This window comes from Bison bison, unplaced genomic scaffold, assembly GCF_000754665.1.
Source record: "Bison bison bison isolate TAMUID 2011002044 unplaced genomic scaffold, Bison_UMD1.0 scf7180017864134, whole genome shotgun sequence".
NCBI lineage: Eukaryota > Metazoa > Chordata > Mammalia > Artiodactyla > Bovidae > Bison > Bison bison.
In genome coordinates this window covers 1,503,549-1,520,491 of record NW_011494706.1, presented here as the reverse complement: position 1 = coordinate 1,520,491, position 16,943 = coordinate 1,503,549, and the positions used below count along the sequence as shown (strand labels likewise).

At 41.8% G+C, this 16,943-nt stretch overlaps 1 protein-coding gene across 1 annotated transcript in view; it reads right to left on the bottom strand.

The window, feature by feature from the left end:
• Nucleotides 1-1,708: 1,708 nt before the first annotated feature.
• COL28A1 (collagen, type XXVIII, alpha 1) overlaps nucleotides 1,709-16,943 on the bottom strand; it is a 181,367-nt gene continuing 166,132 nt past the window's right edge. The window contains exons 34-38 of the mRNA XM_010839817.1: nucleotides 14,306-14,402; nucleotides 10,076-10,240; nucleotides 7,018-7,207; nucleotides 5,835-6,036; nucleotides 1,709-1,881 (exon numbers count right to left, since the gene is read on the bottom strand). Of these exons, the coding sequence (XP_010838119.1) occupies nucleotides 1,709-1,881; nucleotides 5,835-6,036; nucleotides 7,018-7,207; nucleotides 10,076-10,240; nucleotides 14,306-14,402 (827 nt within the window). The remainder of the gene's footprint in view (nucleotides 1,882-5,834; nucleotides 6,037-7,017; nucleotides 7,208-10,075; nucleotides 10,241-14,305; nucleotides 14,403-16,943) is intronic.

The following is a 16,943-nucleotide window of genomic DNA, read 5'->3' as shown; positions in this document are numbered from 1 at the left end:
CACATGCTGCATATTGAAAACTGAAGCTACACAGCACCGGTTTTGCTAAAGTGGCTGTGCTCCCGGCTCTTCTCCCTTAGGTGCTCTGCTGTGTACCCTTAAACCCAAATCAGGGCCACAGGCCTGAAAGAAGAGCAAAGGGTGTTGTGAGATAAGACATGCAAATGCTGTTTGATTTCAGCTCAGAACTAGGGATCTTCCCAGATCAGATGTTGTAAAATAAGGGAGCAGATCCTCCACTCCTCTGAAGGGTCATGTTTCAGTTTGCAAGCTCATTTTTCATCATCTGCTCTGTCTTTAAAATGCCCTGCTCAAGTTCATGTGGGCTTCAAGCAGTCCTTGGCTGCCAAGTGCCTTCCCATTCCACCCTGCTAAAATTGAAAGTTGCTTTTACACATTTTATTTTATTTTTAAACTTTATAATATTGTATTGGTTCTGCCATATATCGAAATGAATCCGCCACAGGCACACACGTGTTCCTCATCCTGAACCCTCCTCCTTCCTCCCTCCCCATACCCTCCCTCTGGGTCGTCCCAGTGCACCAGCCCCAAGTATCCAGTATCGTGCATCAAACCTGGACTGGTGACTCGTTTCATATATGATATTATACGTATTTCAATGCCATTCTCCCAAATCATCTCACCCTCTCCCTCTCCCACAGAGTCCAAAAGACTGTCTATACATCAGTGTCTCTTTTGCTGTCTCATATACAGGGTTATTATTACCATCTTTCTAAATTCCATATATATGCATTAGTATACTGTATTGGTGTTTTTCTTTCTGGCTTACTTCACTCTGTATAATAGGCTCCAGTTTCATCCACCTCATTAGAACTGATTCAAATGTATTCTTTTTAATGGCTGAGTAATACTCCATTGTGTGCTTTTACACATTTTAAAGGAAGAGTAGAAAAAGTTCCTTTATCTTAATTACAATTGTTAAATATATAGCTTAAGCATACAACAAAGGCTTTTCTTCCAAATATGTTGGAGTGGGAAACAACAATTAATAAATTTAAGTCATTTTAATTCAGATTGATTTCTTAATCATTTTCAGGGCAAATAAAGCAAAAATCTAACTACCTACTCCACCCCTGGGGTCACTCATCTTCCAGAACCACTCCATCTTGCTGGGTTTCCCCCAAACAGAGTATCTTTCTTACCTTACCACCATCTCTGCACAAACATACTCTCATCCCTTCTAATGCTCAAAACCAAGTTCTTCCCCACCAGCTACATGTTGCAGCAGGCAGGGGTTTGATGGGTTCAGGGGACTAAGGCAGGTGCTAAGGGACTGGGGGAGCCAGTGAGCGTAGGGTGGTCTGGGGTGGGAGTTTCATGTGACATAAGACGTGCAAAGGAATTAATGGCAATCAGAACCACATTGCAGGTTTTGAAGTAGATAGAACATGTGTACTGAGGTTACATAGCCCGGGGTCAAGCCCCCCAGCTCTGCCACTTTTTATTTGGGTGACAGTAGAGTTCCTAAACTTCTGAGAGTCTCAGCATCTTCATCTGTAAAAATAGTTACTAATACCTACATCGTAGCGTGGTTGTAGGATTTGACTGTGTTTACAAACTGTCAGTGCTCAGTATACACTCAAATGCGGTGTTTATTTGCATTGGATGAATATTGAAATTACAGAGATTCTTTCTAGGCTTGTTGATAGAGATGTAGATTTGACTCAGTACAGGGTAATTTACTTGCTCATCCTTGAATGCAGATTTCTTCACACTCCTTTTCGCTGTTGAATCTATTTCCCGAGCCTTTACAGCCACTGAACCAAAAGCGAGCGCAGGAATTGACCTGTTTGTCATAATACCATCGAACCACATATTCACTACAGTTCCCTGGTTGTAGGGGTTCCAGACATCTAGGATCTAGAGTGAGAAAAAAATAGCCAGTTATTATAGGTTTTTCTTTCACTGAACAGTAAAAGCTTTATGAAGCTTTTTCTCTATGCACACTAACATACTAAGAAAGTGTGATTCTAAGTTAAGAAAACATTCCCAAATACCCAAAATATTTCCTCTACCACCTGAAACTTCACTTAAATATACATTCCCCTGAAAACGTTGAAGTTTTTGGTCTTCATGAAATCCCATTAAATGCTTATTTCCCTGAAAGCATAATACTGTGAGCCTTCTTTAGCTTATACTCTTGTGAGTCACCTTGAAATTATTTATTAGTTTTGATAGTTTTTGTGTGGAGATTTTAGGGTTCTCTGTGCCAGTATTGTGTCATCTGCCACTGTCATCTGAGTGACAGTTTTATTTCTTCCCTTCCAATTGGATATGCTTTATTTCTTTTTCTTGCCTGACTGCTGAGACTGGGACTTCCGGTAGTATCGTTAATAGAAGCTATGAGAGTAGGCATCCTAGTTTGTTCCTGAATTTAGTGGAAAGGCTCTCATATTTTCACCACTGAGTATGTGAGTTTGCAGAAATGGCCATTTTCTCCTTTTTTTTTTTTCCCAGTTGTGTTTGTAGTTCTTCTCTGATCATTTCATCTTATTTTTGCTTCTCTCATTGTGGTTTGATGACTTTCTTTTGTAGTATGCCTGGATTCCTTTATCTCAACATTTCTTTTAGGGTAGATTTCAGTTCAGTTCAGTTGCTCAGTCGTGTCCGACTCTTTGCGACCTCATGAATCGCAGCATGCCAGGCCTCCCTGTCCATCACCAACTCCCAGAGTTCACCCAAACTCATGTGCATCAGGCTGGTGACGCCATCCAGCCATCTCATCCTCTGTTGTCCCCTTCTCCTTCTGCCCCCAATCCCTCTCCGCATCAGGGACTTTTCCAATGAGTCAGTTCTTCGCATCAGGTGGCCAAAGTATTGGACTTTCAGTCTCAGCATCAGTCCTTCCAATGAACACCCAGGACTGGTCTCCTTTAGGATGGACTGGTTGGATCTCCTTGCAGTCCAAGGGACTTGCAAGAGTCTTCTCCAGCACCACAGTTCAAATGCATCAATTCTTTAGCACTCAGCTTTCTTCACAGTCCAATTCTCACATCCATACATGACCACTAGAAAAACCATAGCCTTGACTAGATGGACCTTTGTTGGCAAAGTAATGTCTCTGCTTTACAATATGCTGTCTAGGTTGGTCATAACTTTCCTTCCAAGGAGTAAGCGTCTTCTAATTTCATGGCTGCAGTCACCATCTGCAGTGATTTTGGAGCCCAAAAAAATAAAGTCTGACACTGTTTCCACTGTTTCCCCATCTATTTCCCATGAAGTAATGGGACCAGATGCCATGATCTTCGTTTTCTGAATGTTGAGCTTTAAGCCAACTTTTTCACTCTCCTCTTTCACTTTCAGTATTGCTTAATTCTTTTAGTTTTTGCTTGTCTGAGAAATCCTGTCTCTCTCCCTCTGTTCTAAGTGGTAATATCGCTGCGTAGAGTACCCTAGGTTGTGGGTTTTCCCTTTCAGCCCTCTGCATCATGTCACTCCCTCTGGCCTGCAAACTTTCTGCAGAGAAATCAGCTGATAGCCTTATGGGGATTCCCTTGTATATGACTCTGTTTTTTTTTTTTTTTTCCTCTTGCTACCTTTAGATTTCTCTCTTTAACTTTTGCTATTTTAATTATAGTATGTCTTGGTGTGGGTCTGTTGGGTTCACCTTGTTTGGGACCCCCTGTGCTTCCTGTACCTGGATCTGTTTCATTCTTCAGATTTGTGAAGTTTTCAGCAGTAATCTCAGCAAATGCATTTTTGATCCTCTTCTGTCTCTCTTTTCCCTTTTGATGCAAATGTAGGTATGTTTGATGTTACCCCCAGAGGTCTCATACGTTGCATTTGTTTTTTGTTTTTGTCTATCTGTTGTTCTGATTGGGCAATTTCTATTATTCTATCTTCCGGATCACTTATGTGTTCTTCTGTGTCATTTATTCTGTTCTTCATTCCGTCTAGAGTATTATTTATCTCAGATATTGAATTATCTGTTCCACTTGTCTTCTTTATGGTTTCTAGTTATTAAAATGACTTGTATTCAGATCATTTCTCTTCCCTAATTAGCATTTTTATTACCAATGATTTGAATTCTTTATGTCATAAGTTGCTTATTTATGTTTCATTGTTTTTTTTTTTTTTTTTCCGGGGGTTTGCTCTCTTGTTCTTTCAATGGACAGTAGTTCCTCTGCCTTTTCATCTTCCCTAACGGTCCCTGTCTGTGAATCTAGATGAGACTGTTACCTGTTCTGGCTCTGAAGAGGTTTTCCTATGTGGGAGTGTCCCTGTGCGATCTCCATGTGCCCAGGGCCGTTTGTGGGAGAGCTGGATTTGATGTGGATGCCAGCCCCGTCTTTCCTCAGGGTGTGCTGACAGCTGCCATTTGGGTAAGGGAGCAGGGCTGGCGATGGAGATGCTGGAACTGGAGCCGGCTGTGAGGCACAGTGTCTTCTCTGCTCAGTGGCCGTCACCACCCTGTCAGGGGCAGGACCTGCTCCCAAGTTGCTGGAGTAGAAGCCCTGAGGGTCAGGCTTGAGCTGACTCTTCGCCCTTTAAAGTGTGTGTTTTTCCTTCTCCCTACTCTGGGATTTTTGCTCCAAAGGAAGAGAGTTCTGAAGCAAGTGGGGCTCGTGTGGTCTGACCATTCACACATCTGTAGTTTGGCTCAAAGGCACACCACAGTCTCGTCTTTCCTGCTGCTGTGGCCACCCGAGATCTAGCGCTCGGCTGTAGCATGGAGTGAGTGGGGCTGGAATGCTCCCTCCTCTTGGGCTGGGGCATGCAGCAAGGTAGTCCTGGGAATTCTAGCAGCTGTGCTGCAGTCAGAATCTGGGCTGCTTCTGGGGGGCTGCTTGAATACAGGCCAACAGTGGCTGCTCTCTTTATATCACAATTTTCTTTTAAAAAGATCATCTTTTACAGAACAATAAAAACATGACCTTCTAATGTCAGTTGACAAGTTTTGGAAACACTTCTACTTCTCCAAAAAATATAAAAAATTAAGCTAAGTAGAGCTACAATAATAAAGCCATTTGTTAAATTCCTTTTTTTATTTCATGGTTGTCCTTAGTCCCTTGGTTAGTATTTCTTACGGAGAAAGTAATGCCAAGGTGAGAAAATTCCCCAAAAAGGCCAAATAGATGCTTGCTGCCTGATACTTGTGTTTTGCGCAATAGTTTACATGCCGTAAGCTTCATTTCTCAATAGCAAAACAAGCCCTTTCTCCATCTGCCATAATCATTTCCCCAGATTTGAAGTATATCTCAACTAATTTATTTTCTAAAACTGACCACTAACTTTGCCTCTTTGGCCAAATGGAAATGAGCAGTGGATTCTATCTCCCTCCAGTCTTAAAAAACAATAACTAAGTGATGTCTGTTTCAAGCCAACCTAAGCTGCTTGGGGACAAGAAAATTGTCTCTCTTGCATGTTCTTTAGAAACTACATATGTAGTGATTAATTTTTATGGATATTGACACCATAGACAATATGTTGGGGAATCGGAACGTAGATTCTAGCTTCTTTCTCTTTCTTCCACCCAGGGGTCAAAGCTTCAAATGTCTACAGTCGTGAAGGTTCCAAGTAAGACAATAGGGGATGGTAGGAGCTGTGGTGAACATGAGACCAGCATCCTCTCTAAAGGCATTCACATTTTAACAGTAACAGTAAGCACTCTAAGACCTTTACAAGTTTTGATCAAATTTGTTCCACGACCAGTCTGTTCTCCAATTCTATATATAATACAATGAAAAGCTTCTTCTGTCCTGCCTGTTTAGAATCAGAACATGCTCCCTCTGCCTCTGGATGAGATTTTAGAGACCATCCTTTTGGTGCCTTATTATTACGGATACAGCAGCTGATGGACAGAAATCTCTTACCTTTGTGCACAAAATTTTCTGGCTCTAAGTTCGAAGTGGAACTCGGAGCTCTGGTTTCCAGGCCCTTTGCCTGATCCTCAGGAGGCCTGGGCAGTGGCCCCGGGATGGTGGCAGCCTCAGGTGAAGGAGTGGTGGCCGGGCTGGCAGCCCAGGTCCTCTCTGAAGGCTCATTCTCTCTGTCCTGGGCCCCGGAGACATGCACCTGCACAAAGAATCCAGAGCTTTGAAGCTGGTGATATCAAGTCAAGAAGGCGAGTTTGCTTTGGGGAAGATTTAAAGTCCAGCACTCCGGCTTCTCCCCAGTTTTTCAATGTTAGTTATTTCAGTAAAAGCTCAGGAAGTGATGCCTCGCCTCTATGTCAGGCATCCCCGAATACCTGAGTTATGCATTTTCTGACCACCTCATGCAGGTGTAAGTGTGTGTACGCGCGCGCACACACACACACACACACACACGTCCCGCTGCTAGGCACAAATGCTTTTCTTCTGGGCCTTTCAGAGAGATCTACCTGCAGGGCATAAAGCGAGTGAGTTTGAGAGGAGTTTCATCTTCATCCTTTTCTTAGTCAGTTGTATGAAGAGGGAAAATAATCACTATTTCTTTAACGTTTTTTTTCATGGCCTTTTCCTCTCTGTTTTCTAACACTAGAGAGCTTAACAATATATTCCAAAATCTCTACCACAAACTCAGCCAATGTTGAGATTGGGAACTGGAGTGACAGAGGCCGATAATGCAGCTAAAATAAAAACAAGAGCATCACTTCTCATCTCATCCTATTATCTGGACCCACCAAATGCCAAATGCTGCAGGATGTGTAGCTTCTAAGAAGTTCTAGGAAATGTATGCTAGCTAAGGAATGAAGGATTATAATTTCAAAAGCAAGTTTTCTGAACTAAGAATTCTAAGTTTCATCTAAATTTATGATATGTAATGAAACAAGAAAGAAAATATGTTTTAGTTTAAAAAAAAAAAACAGTCAGGCCAGTTATTCTTGCCTACAGTTGCCCGGAGCTAGAACAATCTCTCATGGGTCCAGTTAAGTTCTTTTTCTTTTCCTCTTGGATCCCAGCTACACGGAATTGAATGGATCATTTATTTCAGTCCTAGCACAGTGTGGCCATTTATCCTTGCAAGGCCCTCTCTTGTTTGTTTGTGTTTATTTGTTTATTTAAATAAGCAAACCTGTGAACTAGGTAAAGTTGTTTTTGCTGCTTTCTCACCTGTGGTTCGTGTCATCTTGTGACCAGAGCCAGCTGTCATCATTAGCTGCTCTCTGCCATCTAAGATGTTCCACCGCTTTTGATTCTGTGTACAAATACAATGCTTTGGCCACCCGATGTGAACAGCCAGCTCGTTGGGAAGGACCCTGATGCTGAGAAAGATTGAAGGCAGAAGGAGTAGAGGGCAACAGAAGTTGAAATTGTTTGGAGGGTACCACCAATTCAATGGACATGAACTTGGGCAAATTCTGGGAGATGGTGACAGACAGGGAAGCTTGGCGTACTGCAGTCCATGGGGGTCACAAAGAGTTGACATGACTTGGCTGCTGAACAACAACAACATACACACACACATACACATACACACACACACATACACACAGTGGGGAAGGGCTAGTTAACTTTATTACTCATGTATGTATATTTTTATGGCAATTAAGTGATTATCAGAGCAAATGTTTCCATTAGGACTGATCTGGTCATCAGCATATGTAAAGGGCACTCAATTCAAATGCCATAGTGGCATTTCACCAACCACAGACACATTTTTTGGTGCAAATGGAGGTAAAACTGTGGGTCACTTGGAGTTCCTCTTTCTTTCAGAATGATCTTGTATATACCAGTGACAATTTAAATACGAACTTTGTTATATTCATAGAACTAGAGAATTGTAAGATTAGGGGAAGCCTTTATCAGTACTTCATTTTCTACAGGGGAGTCTAAAGCACCAATTAATAATTAATGATCTAAAACTTCCCCCAAATTATTGGAAAGCTAGTGGCAAAACTAGAAATGCCTTTTTCAGGAAAGAAATCCTGAGGCTTTTAGGTTTGTTTTTTTTTTAACTTGTATATATTTCATATTAAGCCAAACTAAGTTAAAAGCTTTGACTGAGAAGTAGTTTATCAAACATCACGGAGACAACAGACTTTAGGGCTACACTTGAGATATACTGTCTGTCGAGAAAGAATGTCCCTTTGAAGAAGTTCCCTAGACAGCGCAGTTCTCTTAAAGGAATAACTCAGCCCCAGTAGCCATCTCGTTCAAGCCTCACGGCCTCGTAAGTTATTCTCTGCTTCTTGGAAGTCTAGGACTGTATGCTTCTTTCTCAGTTACATCATCATGTGGGAATTTTGACTACTAGAGCATTATACCTCAAGTTCTAGAACAAGTGAATTTTTTTTTCATAAATGAGAATAATTTTATCTTTTGGCTCCAGGGGACTTCAGTTTATTTAAATAAATATGTAATTGTTTGCCATTTTTATAACTTTCTTATTGCAAAAGCAAATATGTTCATTGAAGGGAATTTACAAAATCTGGACAAGCAACAGGAAGAAACTAGAAATCACAAGTGATTCCACCTCCCAGAAATAATTGTTGTTGACACTCAGATGGTTTATCCCCCACCCCATCTTTTTTTTTTTTTGATATGCATGTGTATTTTTTAACAAAATATATACTGTATGTTGGTTTTCTGTTTTTTTTATATATATATCATGCTTCCATATATTTTACTGTGGCTCCATAACACCATTTTGAATACAGAATATACATAACTACAGTGGTAATTTTTAGCATTTAATTTGCTTTTTTTGTTTTTCTGTGAGAAGCTACATGGCTCATTCAGATCAAACAACACATACATTTGAACCTTCTGAAACAAAGTTCCCTCCAAAAATGTTTTACCAATTTTTACTCTCACTAGTAAGTGTCTTTCCTTAAATTATTACCATTTATGAGACATTCTGATTGGAAAAGGAGATAAAGCTTGATAGGTCCTTCAACTGATCTACATAGCCCTGCCGGCCTGTACTCCTACTACCCCCAGTATATCTGGCTCTGACCTTCCACTCCCTCCTCCTCCTCATTCTGCCTCAAGCTCTCAAAGTCAGCCTGCTTGCCCCAGCAGGAAGTGTTTGTCCCCAGCAGCAAAAGCCAGCCAGCACGAAGTTGCCCCGTCCAGAAGGTGCATGGTACCTTCCAGGGCTCCACACTTGGCCCTGATCATGCAGAAGTTAACCTTTAATCCTATCCTCTCGATCATTTCTTATTTCACATGTGTAAATATCACTTCCCTGATAAGCCAAACCACATTTCTCTCTCTTTCTCTTTTTTCCCTTCCTTCCTGCCTTTGCTTCTTTATTTAAAATCTTTATAGCATGGAAGAGTAAATATTTGCCACTGGGTAAGTTCAGAATGAGTAAGAGAGAGAGACAAAAAGGGAGAGAGATGGGATTGGGGGACACTTTAGATTCATTATTCAATTCCTCTAGGCTTTACTGTTTATTTTATTTTTGGCTGTGCGCTGCGTGGTATGTGAAATCTTAGTTCCCAGACTAGGGATTGAACCTGTGGCCCCTGTAGTGGAAGCAGAGCAGAGTCCTAACCACTGGACCATCCAGGAATTCCCTCCTCTAGGCTTTAATGTCATCATTTTAAAATAGGGAAAGATTAGACCCTAACATAAAGCTCCAATATTTTGGCCACCTGGTGTGAAGAGCCGACTCATTGAAGAAGACCCTGATGCTGGGAAAGATTAAGGGCAGGAGGAGAAAGGGGCAGCAGAGGATGAGATGGTTAGCTGGTATCATCCACTCAGTGGACATGAGTTTGAGCAAACTCCGGGAGATAGTGAAGGACAGGGAAGCCTGGCATGCTGCAGTCCATGGGGTCGCAAAGAGTCAGATACAAGTGAGCAACTGAACAACAATACCTTCCAACTCTGAAAGTGAGATGTGAACAGCCCCAGATTTTACTGGTAGAATACACACCAAACTCATGATAATGGCTGCTTCTGGAGAGAAGAGGAGGAGAAAGAGACTCTAAAGGAAAATAGCAAGGACTTTCTCTGAAGCAAGAGTGATGAACAAAGGGAAACACCAGTTATATCTGAGTGGTGGGCTTGCCAATGTTTGCCATATGCCTTCTCTGTTGTTATTATTTTTTTATAAATCTTAACCCTAAACACAACAAGCTGCCTCTCAGCTCTGCACATTTCTGCTCCTGCCATACACCGACCTGCCTTGGAGGAGACGAATGTTCCCAGCACCAAGCTGGGCACACACAGTAAAACACGGCAGAGGATCTGGGGCCTGTGAGGGCTGACACCTGGACGCTGGGCCTGCTCCGTGCAGCTGGACAGGCAGATGTGTAAGATCGGTCCCTTCCAGCCTCAGTGCAGATCTTTAAGGGGAGAAAACAGATTTCGAGCTGCATCCAAGAACGTGAACGGGTGACCTAAAGGAGGATTACTAACCAGACACCCACAATTCCAGAGCATCCTTTGGTTTCTGACTTCCAGACACTTTCCTCATAATTCATTACCCTGAACCTTGCTTATATTATAGACAAGCTCTTTGAACTTGAGCTCCTGTCTCCCCTGGACAGATGCCAATGATCAAGTACATTGGCTCATGTGCTCAGACTTAGCTTTTCCCAGAAGCGCAGAGCCACGTTGCTCCCAGGGAGCTGTGGGGCTCCTACACCTGCCAGCTGGCTCCACTGCCCATGCCTTCAAGGTATCTGGCTTCTAGGTTCTGACCTTGACTGGCCCTTCCTAGAAAATAGTGCTTCTTAGCCAGGTCTCTCGACACTCCAACACTGAATACTCTGTCTGCATTTAAGGTTGCTGAGGACTGTGGGGAGCACCTTGAGTTTGGGCTGTGCCTCCCTGGATCACCTGCAGCTTTCCTAGAGGTAAACTGCAGGATTTTATTCTGTTTAAGACTTGTCATACATTAGTATAATGTCCTTCATTCTGGCATTGCCCAGGAAAGGTTGTTGACTGTTTCTAATGACATATTTTACAAAAGAATATTCTGGGAATAATGCCTTATTGTACAAATGAGGAAGCTTTAAGAAACAGGTGATTCATGCAATGTTAGGCTGCTGTCAGATCTCATTTCTAAGATATCATTCATTGTGAAATACACTATAAAATTAAGCCTAGAAAAAGACCACAACTAAGTAGATGCATATTAATCTCTGAAATAACAAAGTAGGAGAAGTACAAACTTTGGAGACAAGGTTTAACTTCAGAATTGAAACTTGAGTCAGTCAAGTTTGCTGACTTCCAGATCTGGGGTATTATTTTCTAGATCAGTTTGCAATATGCTACTTTTTTCTTCTCCATAGGAGAGAAATATCTTACATACTGAGGCTTCTAAGTCTATGATAAGCAATATATGAAGTTTCCACAGGCACATCACCTGGAAATTCTAATAATTAGGTATTGTTCAGTTTAATTTGAGTTTTTTTGACTACCACAATGAGGGAGTATTAATTGTACTTTATAAACAAATAAATTATAGTATTGACCAATATAGCCATATCCGTATATGTGACTTAATCAAGGCCACTTACAAAAACTAGGTCTGATTTCAGGAAATCAACTTAATTTTCATGTCAGTGGAGAAACTAAACTAATATTAGGCTTAGTCTCAAGTGTTTTGAAAGTTTAAAAAGTCTTTGTGTTTTGAAAGTATTGATTATGGCCTTTGAGTATGCCTGAATAGGTTACTTCATTCAATAATGAGTATAGGATGATTGAGCAACCTATAAAATTTTACTTGAATAAGACATACGGAGAAAATATAGATGCACCCAAATATTTGTCTTTTTCCTAATCTGCCATGGATGCTCAGTACCAAGTTAAGATATAGGCCATCACAGACAGGTTTTTAAGAAAATTCAGCCAAAATGGAATCATATGTATGAGAAATATTAACAATTCATTGATGTTATTTTTAAAAGGGCAAAAAAAATAAAATGACTCTATCAGCAAGTAATGGATAAACTGAAGAGTATATAGAAAAGAGAGATATGATAAGAGTTTTGAGACCATATTATTAAATACTGATCAGAAATGATGAGGCCCTGATCTAAGGCAGTAGAGATGTTAGTGAGAAGAAAAGAGTTGAGAACATAGGTCAAGGGGTGATAACAGACCAGAGATGACAGTTCCAATGAGTGTGAAAGATACAGTGAGAGCAGAGCTCCAGGTGTGGCTCAGGTTTCTTGCTCGATACCCAGCTGGTTGGAGGGACCATATTGTATGAAGGAAATCCACTGCTGTGTTCAGCATGGTGAACACATTTCACATTGCGTGCCTGCAGGACACCCAGAAGATGATGTACACAGACAATCAAAATGTGTATCTGGGACCCAGGAGAAAGGCCTGGAGTGGGGCTGCAGATTTGAGAACTGTTAGCACACATGGCTTTGAAACTTAGAGAATATGGAATAAGAGAAGTAGGCCAAGAAGAGATCTCAGAAAGATTGAGTTTAATGCTAAGGGGTAAACAGAGAAAGAAAAACCCCAAAAGCAATTGAGAAAGAATGCTCAGAAGGAGGACCGGGAGAAAGAGGACTTGCAAAATCAAAAATCAGCAGTGATAGGGTGATATATGCAAAAGAGAAATCAGGTAAGAACAGGATGATAAGGATCTAGCAATGAGAGGGTTGTTGGTGACTTTTGCAGCAGCAGAGCTTCAGTGACACAGTCGAGGCAGCAACCTTACTTTGGAGGGCTTCCCAGAGGAATGGAAGTGAATGGAAGTGAGGAAACAGAGCGAAAGCCAGGGGGAGATAGGGAGGGTGCAGGTGGGGACGTGAGTAGCAGAGATTGGCCTGTGGAATAACTTTATTATATGAAGATAGAGATAGGATAGAATCACAGTTGACATAAGAATTATGGATTAGGGAAGGTTTTAGATGGGAGAGTCTGAAGCCTGTTTGCTGCCTCTGGGGAAGGAGTTGGAAGTGTTGCCAGGGAAGGACACCACAGGGAAGGAAGGTCCTGGTTTCAGAAGAGGCAGAAGGGAATAGATAGGCCCCAGAGCACAGTAGGGGACAAGTGGGTGCCACATCAGAGTGGAGGCGAGAGTCCACAGTCAGGTCTGAGAGAAAGGACACGTCCAATTCCAGCATCAAGGCAGGACCTGCTTAGGGCTGCGGTTCTCAGAATACTGTCAGTGGAACCCTGGTTTCAGAGTGGCCCTCTTTATTTTTTAATTAATTTTTACTGGCGTAACACTTTACAGTGTTAGTTTCTACTGTACAGTAAAGTGAATCATCCATAAGACATATATCCACTCCCCTTTGGATTTCCTTCCCATTCAGGTCACCACAGTGCATTGAGTAGAGTTCCCTGTGCTATATAGTATCTTATCATTAGTTATCTATTTTTATACATAGTATCAATAGAATATATGTTTCAATCCCAATCTCCCAATTCCTCACGTCCACCCTTTCCCCGTTGGTATCCATATATTTGTTCTCTACGTCCGGGTTTCTATTTCAGCTTTGCACGTAGGGTCATCTATACCATTTTTTTAGATTCCACATATATGCGTTAATATAGGGTATTTATTTTTCTCTTCCCAACTTAGCTCTGAATGACAGTCTCCAGGTCCATCCATGTTTCCACAGATGACCCAATTTCGTTCCCCTTTATAGAAGTGGCCCTCTTTAGAATGGATCTTGAGATGGAGTTAGAACAAGTAAGCGTTGTGGGGAAAGGAGAGTAAGAGATCAAAGAGGTAGACTGAAAATAGAGATGAAGATCTTTGAGCAGCTTACGTGATCATGGCAGAAGGGGAGAACTGAGGCCAGTGGCATGGGGACGAGGGATAGGGTCTCTCTAACAGGATACACAGAGAGGGCGGGCAGCTAGTGGAGTCAGCCTGCTGTATTAGCTTTTTGTAATTGACTTCAGTACAGAGCATCCATTACTTCCATGGAAATGAGGAAGCTGTATGCTCAGCGTAAGGCTGGCACTGGACTATGCATCAGGACCACATCATATAAAAGGAGAGGACTTGGGGCTCCCCCTCTGCCTCCACCCTCTGTCCACCCCATGCAGGAGCTACTCAGAGGGCCTCTTCTCACACCAGCTTGACTGACTTCCCTAGGTTGCTATGGAATCAGTCATTCTTCATAGGAATCCCACAGCCTCCTTTCTACAGAGAGGGAAAAAAAAAAAAAAAACCTTTGCTGCCAGTTACCTAAGTGGTTTGCAATCTGGGAACAATTTTTCATCTTACAAAAAAGGAGTTTTGTGGAAAAGGTAGACAGGGCTTCTTTCCTTTCTACTCTTTCAAGGGGAAAAAAAATCTGAAATCTTGTTACAAGAAACTGGCTCCAGCGAATGGGCCCTGTGCACTGACATTATTTATTAATCCATTTAGAATGACAAACAGTGACTTCATGCAGGAAATTCATATACTTGTTTGCCTAGTGGCCCATTACTGGTTATGGCCACTTGGTCTGATTAAATGATGTTTACTTGATTTGATTGCCCTGCTCCAGTTTATATCCAGGAAATCTTTCTCCAGCTGGCCACACCCTGAAACAAGGAAAGAACATGAAGTGCCAACATTGTTAGTCCCATAAAAGATAAGGATTTCTTATGTATACAGTCTTTTGAATCGCAGTATAATTGATGACTTTCCCTAAAGAAAATCTTCAGATTTCTTTTTGAGCCTAACAGTTGGTATAGCCTTCATTTGGTCCTTACGTATTTATTGAGTATCTACTGTGTACAAGATGAAGCACAAATCTAGGTCCCAAGAGACACAAAGTTTAATTAGATACAAATGTCCTCAAGGAATTCAAATCCATTAGGAAAGTTAGGGTACCTACAAAATTCATTATTAACGATGTAAAATGTGATAGAGTTCAGAAGAAAGTATAAGCTTTCCTGAGATTTCAGGAGAGAGACAGAATAGAACAAATGATGTACATGTCTCGTTTCCTAAGACTGCCCAAAAGGGCAACACAGCAGGAACTGCCAAAGCTTTATGAACTTAGCAGAACCTTGGAAATCCTTCTGCTTTCTATATTTCACAGCACATCTGTTTGTAGGTATTTAGTATACATCATGTTCATTACACAATTAGATAAAATAGTTCAAATGCAAGTCTTTCTTGACTTGAGTCAATCCATTGGCTTACACCACTCACAAAAGAGTAAATAACTGATAACAGATTTTCCTCTAAAAAAATGGATTTTTGCTAGAAAGGAGAGGAAGAAGAAACACTGAGCTTGGTATCTTAAGGAGTGATAAAAGGAAGACAACAGAGAAGGAAATTAGAAACACAAAAAGGACTTCTGACATCATTTATTTTGCAATATTGTCTAGGGTAGGCTTGGGAACAAACTGAGGATTGGAAGGTTTTGACAGATTCATTTTACTTTGGAGGTTTCAATACTATAATTATACTTTTAGATAAAGCATGTGCATTCACGGATATATAAACATGTTTTTGTATTTATGAGTGTTCCCTGGTGGCTCAGACAGTAAAGAATCTGCCTGCAATGCGGGAGAGCTGGGTTTGATCCCTGGGTTGGGAAGATCCCCTGGAGAAGGGAATGGCAACCCACTCCAGTACTGTTGCCTGGAGACTCCCCTTGGACAGAGGAGCCTGGTAGGCTACAATCCATGGGGTTGCAAAGAGTCAGACATGACTGAGCAACTAAGAACATACATTATATATACACATGACAGATCTAAGTGTGAATATAAATGCATATATGTTTGTTCAAATTAAATATCTATTAGGATCATTCATTTTTAAAAATTCAGCCTTACTTTAGTGCTTCTGCAAAGAGAGCCAGGGTGAGAAGGCATAGATTCAAGAGAGACTATCCAAGTTCAAGGTCATTACAAACTCCTATTAGGAGTTCATTACAAGCTCCCACTCTCAGTAAGAAGCCCCATAGGGAGATCCAACTGATGCCCACCAGGTAACTCTTGGTGCTGTAAATCTAAGCTATTTTGGATGTACTCTTCTCATGCTCTCCCCTCCCCAGCTACTAGAATGCTTCCTCTGCCATAATCTATTAACGTCACTTGTCTCTCAGGGCATCTAACTTCCTGGGTCACAACACCAGAGTCACAGGGTCTTCTTGCTGCCCCTCATTCTGTGTCATTGCCTTGAATGTCCCTCTGCCACCTCCACTTTGGCACAGATTAAGCCCATTATTTTCCTTCAGAGAATCCTACCCCTACCCTGCCTGCTATATTCTCCATCTCAGTGGATGTTTCCGTCTACCCCATCTCCAAGCTAGAATCCAATCATCATCCCCAAGCCCTCTTCCTAACCTCCACTGACTCTCCAATTCCTGTTCTTTCTACCCAGAAATGGCTTTCCAATCCATGCTTCCTTTTATTCTGGGGCCCCTGTCTTAGTTTAAGGCTTTATTATCTCTCACCTGGACCGTTACTCCTCACATCCCAACCTCCAGTCTCCTCTCCTCCTCCTCCTATTTATCTTTCACCCTGCAACCAAATGTGACTGTACGATCCTTGTTTTTAAAACTCTGCTTTCTTCTGGTTGCCTGGCCTATGGAGGAAGTTCAAGCTCCTTAGTTTGACACATTTATAATTAGCCCTCAAATTATTTGTCCAGTTTTAACTCTCACCCTTTTGCAGGTACACCTTTGGCTCCAGTTAGACTGAACTTGTCCTAATTTCTTAAATGCCATTCCCTATGGATTCCCCCTTTGCCCCTACATGTTCCTTCTTCTTGGAAATACCCTTCCCCCTGCTCTTGCCTTGAAGAACTCTTCAGTTCAGTTCAATTCAGTTCAGTCGCTCAGTCGTGGCCAACTCTTTCCAACCCCATGAATCGCAGCGCGCCAGGCCTCCCTGTCCATCACCAACTCCCGGAGTTCACTCAGACTCACATCCATCGAGTCAGTGATGCCATCCAGCCATCTCATCCTCTGTCGTTCCCTTCTCCCCCTGCCCCCAATCCCTCCCAGCATCAGAGTCTTTTCCAATGAGTCAACTCTTCACATGAGGTGGCCAAAGTAGTGGAGTTTCAGCTTTAGCATCATTCCTTCCAAAGAAATCCCAGGGCTGATCTCCTTCAGAATGGACTGG